The sequence below is a fragment of the Myotis davidii genome, unplaced genomic scaffold, assembly GCF_000327345.1.
Source record: "Myotis davidii unplaced genomic scaffold, ASM32734v1 scaffold247, whole genome shotgun sequence".
NCBI lineage: Eukaryota > Metazoa > Chordata > Mammalia > Chiroptera > Vespertilionidae > Myotis > Myotis davidii.
Window position 1 is genome coordinate 966,633 of NW_006299593.1, and position 7,739 is coordinate 974,371.

Here is a 7,739-nt window from a genome sequence, read left to right on the forward strand (position 1 = left end):
TTTGTCTTTGTATTCTCTCCAGCACTTGTCGTTTGTTGATTTGTTGATGATAGCCATTCTGACAGGTGTGAGATGAGACCTCATTGTTGTTTTGATTTGCATCTCTTGGATGATTAGTGACTTTGAGTAGGTTTTCATGTCTCTCAGCCTTCTGTATGTCCTCTTTTGAAAAGTGCCTATTTAGGTCCTTTGCCCATTTTTTGATTGGATTGTTTATCTTCCTTTTGTTAAGTTGTATGAATTCCCTATAAATTTTGGCATAAACCCTTATCAGAGATGACAGTGGCAAATATGTTCTCCCATACAGTGGGCTTCTTGTTTTGTTGATGGTTTCTTTCGCCGTGCTTTTTATTTTGTTTTTTAAGAACTGTGATTGATACAGAAGGGACTGTTTAAAATTTTTTTCTGTGTTGAAAAATTTCTTCTTGGTTTAATTAAGATTTTGAATATTGTTTATCTGTTGTTGATTTAGAAAAAAAGTGCTTCCTGAATAAATAGCTGGGCTTTCTGAATTTTAACATAGTGTCATAGCTACATGACTGGTCATGATGATGCTACTATTTAAGATGATTGCCATCAGGTACTATTAAGTCCAGTATTATTTGAATGTTAAGGGTATTGTGATGAAGAAAACAAAGACATTCCTAATGGAAAAATAAATGGTTTTAATGTTGTTATAATTTTACTTTAATCCATTAAAATTATGATTTACATTTTTGTATTTCAGGGAAAGGTGGCTCAAACAGCATGTATGTCAGCTTGCAAGCATTTAGCTACATCCTTGATGCAACTTTTGCTGGAAGCTGAAGTAAGGCAGCTCACCTTGGGAGCATTACAGCAGTTCAACCTGGATGTCAGAGAATGTGAACGTAAGACAGTAAACATTCTTTTGCTTGCTTGTTTTGCCTGCATACTCACTTCTATAAAAAGAAATTTAAGTCTATTGTGTCTTTGTTCCTGATGATGTCAAAGAATACCTAGATGACAGAAATAAGTTATAGGATGTCTAGAAATAGAGTCTATCAGCAAGCTAACTCGAGCACCCAAAAGTGCCTAGGCCCATAGGTAGAGCACAAAAGATCCCTGGCTACACGGGAGGTTGCAGTCTAAAGGGGGCTAGATGGACACCAAAGAAAACCTGATTAGTTCAGGCTTCAAGAGAAGGCAGTTCCCAGGCATTTCCTTTTTTATGTTTTATTTTAAAGCTATTTTTACATCCTATTTGCAAACCCTTAGTTTACAGGACAAATGCTGTGTGTATTTATCAGTCAGAAATGCTTTCTAGTACAGGTAGAAACAAAACCTTTGACAGAGTGGTTTAAACAAATAGGTTTACTTTTTTTCTCAGAGGCAGTAAGTTACTGAATTGATTTAGTTGCTCAGTGCTGTCACCAAGGACCCAGGCTCTTTTGTCCCTTCTCCTCTCTCATACTTAGAGTGTGGTCTTTTCCTCCTCTGTGTTATATTTAGAAGAGATAGGAAAAAGAGGCCTGCCTCACTTATTCCCTTTCCCAAGAAAATAAAAAGAGATACCTAACAAACCTACCTCTGTGTCTCATTGGTCAGAATACAGTTGTATGGCCACCTCCATCACTAAGGGAGGCTGGGAGTTTGAGTATCTGTCAAGGTGAGAGGGGGGTGTCATCATTGGCACAGTTGATTCATCATGAGTCATTCACTTTGTATTAAACACAAAATAAAGCATTGGTTAGGAAGGAAGAAGGAAGGAATGAAGAGTGTTGTGGTGTTCATTGCTCTGTCAGTGAAAAATGAAAATGAACCGAAATGATCTGATTCAAAATGATTTTTCTGATTCTAAGAAAATTAAAATAGTGGAAAATTCTCTGAGTATGCTAATACTTCTGCCACATCCTTTTAATTTTACTACTTATTGTTTTTCCTTGGTTAACTTTGATGACTAAAAATTAAGGTTTTATTTATTGACTATGTTATTTTAAATAAGACTTCCAGTTCCAGCCATCACCAAGTAACAGGTATCAAAGTCACCCTTCTTAGATAAACAACTGGAAAGCTGGATAAAATATGTGAAGCAACTCTTCATGCATTGGGCAGCAGACAGCACAAGGCTGTGATCCTTTAGAGAGGGGAGGTGCACAAGGTAAACTTGTCATTCACTCTCATTTTCTGCCCGGGCACTATCCAAACAGCAACACATGAAAGTAGGTCCCAAGTAGAAAGCAGTGTTTTACACAGATAAATGGAAATTGGTGGATAGGGCTGGTGATGCGGCTGGGATTTGTGGGGCAAGCGACTAGAAAATAGGGAATTGTTTAGAGAAGGAACTCCAGAAATCTGCATTAGAGAGCCTGTGAGTCTTTGGCCAAAAACTAACTTGCTATGTGCAGGGTAAAACTTTCTGAGGTTTGGCAGAGAATAGCTACTGAGGATCTGCTAGCTCAATAGTAATGCCAGAGGTTAGAGAGTGCTAGGAGACGCTAGAAATCTGACTCACCAGAGTGGAGAGACCAGCTGAACATCTTGTATATTTAGTGAGACCCCAGAAGGTTAGACCTTAAGAGTATACCACTCAAGCTCTAGAATAAGAGCTAATCTTGATCCACCATAACAAAGCCTAATAACAAGACTCAACAAGATAGGGATAATCTGCCAATAAAATAACTGCCTGCCAAAACAAAACTCAACAGTCTTTGAACAGAAACAAACACACAAAAATTCAGACTGTCGACATCAAACTGTATTACAAAGCCACTGTTCTTAAAACAGCTTGGTACTGGCACAAGAACAGACATATAGATCAATGGAATAGAATAGAGACCCCAGAAATCGACCCAAACCACTATGCCCAATTAATATTCGACAAAGGAGGCAAGAGCATACAATGGAGTCAAGACAGTCTTTCAATTAATTGGTTTGGGAAAATAGTAATGCCAGAGGTTAGAGAGTGCTAGGAGACGCTAGAAATCTGACTCACCAGAGTGGAGAGACCAGCTGAACATCTTGTATATTTAGTGAGACCCCAGAAGGTTAGACCTTAAGAGTATACCACTCAAGCTCTAGAATAAGAGCTAATCTTGATCCACCATAACAAAGCCTAATAACAAGACTCAACAAGATAGGGATAATCTGCCAATAAAATAACTGCCTGCCAAAACAAAACTCAACAGTCTTTGAACAGAAACAAACACACAAAAATTCAGACTGTCAACCTCATAGTAGCCACAATTTCACAGCAATAAAAGGCTATAATTTGACATGCAAAGAAGCAGGAAAATGTGATTCATAACAGAATAAAAAACAGGCAATAAAAATAGATCCATTGAGAACACAAATGTTGAAAATAGCAGACAGGCCCTTTAGGAATCTGAATAGAAATATATTCAATAACTTAAAGAAAAAGATGGACATAATGCATGATTGTTGCTGAAATATTTTTAGGTTTGGTGAAAAGTATTAATCTTGCTGAAACCGGTTTGGCTCAGTGGATAGAGCGTCGGCCTGCGGACTGAAGGGTCCCAGGTTCGATTCCGGTCAAGGGCATGTACCTGGGTTGCAGGCACCTCCCCAGTAGGAGATGTGCAGGAGGCAGCTGATCGATGTTTCTCTCATCGATGTTTCTCACTCTCTATCTCTCTCCCTTCCTCTCACTAAAAAATAAATAAAATATATATTAACCGGAATCGAACCTGGGACCCTTCAGTCCGCAGGCCGACGCTCTATCCACTGAGCCAAACCGGTTTCGGCAATAAAATACATTTTTTAAAAAAGTATTAATCTACTGACTCAACAAATCTTTAGCTGGAGAAACACAAAGTCACACCCAGAGTACATTACAGTCAGATTTCTAACAAACAAACAAACAAACAAACAAAAAAAGAAAAGGAAGAAAAAAATGATAAAGAAAAGAAAATCTTAAAAGTAAACAAAAAAGAAAAGATAATGGAGACCAATAATAAGAATACTGCTTACTTCTTATCAAAAACAGTGCAAACTACAAGGCACTAGAAGATCTTTAAAATACTGAAAGAAAATAAAAGCCTATCAATCTAAAACTCTTTATCTTGAAAAAATATTCTTCAGAAAATTTGTCACCAAAGGTCTGCACCACAAACCTACAGTGCAATTACATTGTTCAAAGATGTCAACAACAGTATCTCCTCTCCCACATCTTTTTCTAAAATCTTGGCACTTCCTTATGAAGAAATTGCATTTGCCTAGTTGGTTCTGCTCAGTGGTTGAGCATCAACCTATGAACTAGGACATCACGATTCTATTCCTGGTCAGGGCATATGCCTAGATTGTGGGCTCGAATTCCTGTCAGGGCAAGATGCAGGAGGCAGCTGATCAATGATTCTCTCACATCATTGATGTTTCTATCTCTCTCTCCCTCTCCCTTCCACTCTGTGAAATCAATAAAAACATATTTTAAAAAAATGACATCTAATTCCCCTTCCTTTGAATCTGGGAAAGCTTGTGATTTTATTTTATCCAACAGCATGTGGCAGAAGTGGCCTTGTGACTTCTGTTGCTTGGTCATAAAGGACAATGCGGCCTCCATCTTCTTAATTAGCTGTTGGATGAGAAGTATAACTACCCTAAGGCCTCCATGCTGTGAGGAAACTCAAACCAGCTCATGTGAAGAGACCACACGTAGAAGGCCTGATGCCTAACATTTTACATTTTATGTTGTTGGTGCTATATTTTGTTATACTCCTTTAAACTAGTATTAGATTTTGTTCTGAGTTGCATTTACATTACTTGAAATTGGTTGGATCCTTTTGAGACTTACTTTTAGGTTTATAGTGGGTTCCAGAGCATCCTTTTGTCTATGTCTTATTTAAACCCAAACCGAAAGTAATGTCCTTTCCAGAATTCTAACCCATCCCTAAGAACCTAGAGGTTTTTCAACTCTGGCTGGTGGGAACACCAAGTGTGCCCAGCTCTATAAGAGCTCCATGACTTATTCTGCATATTCATTTATGGTGGATCTTTCCCCAGCCTTGGGTAGTCTCTTCCCATACATGCACACATTAGTATTCTGCCGAACACTCAGTGGCACACTTCTCCAGTTTTTATGAATGCTCTCTTTTGCGACCTCTTTCACTCTGGTAGTTGGCCCTGCAAATACCAGTTGCCTTGGCATTCTGGACTACGATCTCTGACTTTTCAACTCAGAGTACTTTGCTTCCTTTAGGTTCCCTCCCTTTGCAGGCTTTGCATAATGGCTTGGAAACTCCCTCTAGTTATGCTCACCTCAAATGCTTTCCTTTTTCAAGAATCACAGTCCTGCATTGACTGTTGCCTAATATCTAAAACCATTCTTTCAGATACGTTATCCAGTTTTACAGGTTGTTGTGTGTGTTTTTTTTTTACAGTGGGAGATGAGTCCTCTATTACTCCATTATGACTGGTAACAGAATAAATGAACATCTTTTCAAGTTCTTTTTAATTTTTATTTTTCATAGAAATAATACCTGCTCTTCATAGAAAATTTTGAGGGAAAAAGAAAATAAAAGCCACCATAATCTCATTATTCAGAAATAAGTACAGTTCCAGGGATTGTATCCAGACATGATAATCTAGCAGCCACAGAATTCTTTCAAGAATTTACCCGTCAGATTCCATGCATCTGGTTAGCCAAGATGGTTTTACACGCCTCTGTCTGAACCAGTTGTTTGCTAGGAGAATAAAAACTTGATTAGCTGGACTAATAAATATTGATTCTTTTAAAATACATAGGTTTTTATTGATTTCAGAGAGGAAGGGAGAGGGAGAGAGTGATAGAAACATCAGTGATGGAGGGAATTACTGATCAGCTGCCTCTTGCATACCCCCTACTGGGGATTGAGCTCAAAACCTGGGCATATGCCCTGACCAGGAATCAAACTGCGATTTCCTGGTTCATAGGTTGATGCTCAACCACTGAGCCACACTGGCCGGGCAAGATTGAGTTTTAAGTCACTGTTGTCTGAGTTTTGATGAAAGAGTAGAACCTCATTCTGCTGTGAAGAAAAGGACTTTGGAGTAGGCAAACAACAAATACTGTTGGTTAAACAGCAATGTCTGATGAATGATTGGGAATGATTACAATTACTACATTTTTAAAATATATTGTTATTGATTTCAGAGAGGAGGGAGAGGAAGAGAGAGATAGAAACATCAATGATGAGAGAGAATCGTTGATCAACTGCCTCCTGCACACCCCACACTGGGGATTGAGCTAGCAATCTGGGCATGTGCCTTGACCGGGAATCGAACCGTGACCTCCTGGTTCATAGGTCAACCACTGAGCCATGCTGGCCGGGCCATGACTGCATTTTTGATAGAGCTAAAAGATAAAGAGAGATTGAGGATGATAAGGCTAAATTTATGGGCCTTGAGGAGGAGGAATGATGCTCTGGGAGAAGCACTAATGAGTAAGGAAAATGCCCATTTTATGACCTGATTCTGAATTGCATTTTGTATAGAAGAATGAGCAGCTTTTACTTGAGAAAATGATAGGCGAATTGGTATCATTAGCAGAGAGCCAGCTTTCATATAAGACTAAGAGATGGAGAGATCATTTAATGAAAAGGTGGAAACATAATAAATAGAGTTTGTTAACCTTGTGGGGTTCTAGAGAGCCAGTATCTTTTCTAAAAAGCAATTCAATATTTTTAATAGCCTTTCAGACTTAGAACCAGCTTAAAACTAACATTTGTAAGACATGGAATATCACCACTGAAACTTATTCTCAAATATTGTGGAACCACTAAGTTTCATTGATTTAGAATTTAATGTTTCATTTCTGATTGGCAGTAATTTGCCTGTCAAGAAACTTTCCATGGACATTTATTTTACTTTAAAAGAAAGAATTCTATTTTATGTCTTTTGCTATACCACCCCCCTCATTTTTTTCCTTTAGATGCTCAGTGGTCTATAAAAAATCTTAAAGAAATGATACATAAGATTCAAGTAACTATACAGAGGCGGATAAAAACAGCCCCAAATGACAAGATAATTAACACTTACATCTTCCTACCCAGTGGTGTGTGCGTGCCGTATTTTCCTTATTGTCTGTGAGTCCTTGGAAGAACTGTATAGGTCCTGAAAGAAATCAAACTTTGGACAAGGTAGAATGGAAAGTACCTTGAGTGTTTGACTCTGAAGCCTGCGCTGCCAGTTTCTTAGATCCCATATACACAGAAGAAGTGTGTGCATTGCCACGAGCCTGAGGTATTCAGCTGGTATAGTGTGGTATTAAGAACATAGATTCTAGAGTCAGCTTGACAAGACAGATTCAGGTCACACTTACTTTTAGTGTGACCTTGTGTATTCTATTTAAACTCTCACAGCTAGCCCCATTTATGATAAGAATAAGAGTAGTACCTAATATTGCAGGGCTGAGGTCAGAATTAAATGAAATAATACACAAAAGGGTTGATTTCATGGGTTGACAAAACACTGAATATGCAGTAAGTAGAAGCTTCTATTGTTATCACCACTATCGGCAGTAGCAGCAGCAACAGCAGTTAATAAATATTTAGCAACTCTCAGAAGGTCTTTTGCAGCCACTCAAACCTTCGTCCATAGTTTGTGGATCAGTTAGATTTGCGGTTGCCCTTTTATTAGCACAAGGAAGTCTTCCTTCTTGGCAGTTGTCTGTGGCATGATCCAGAACTGATGATTTCCAAGAAATCAGTTAGCTCTACTGTTTACTAGAGATGGTAACTACTGCTTGGGGCAATGTTACCTAACAGGAGTGTTGTTGTGAGGCAATT

General features: G+C 38.4%; 1 protein-coding gene across 5 annotated transcripts in view; it reads left to right on the forward strand.

Moving 5' to 3' along the window:
* The window catches only part of EXOC6B (exocyst complex component 6B), a 521,374-nt gene that overhangs the window by 371,547 nt on the left and 142,088 nt on the right, over positions 1 to 7,739 (forward strand). For all 5 annotated transcript variants that reach the window (XM_006775280.2, XM_006775278.2, XM_006775279.2 and 2 more), the window contains one exon: positions 728 to 869. In XM_006775280.2, the coding sequence (XP_006775343.1) occupies positions 728 to 869 (142 nt within the window). The remainder of the gene's footprint in view (positions 1 to 727; positions 870 to 7,739) is intronic.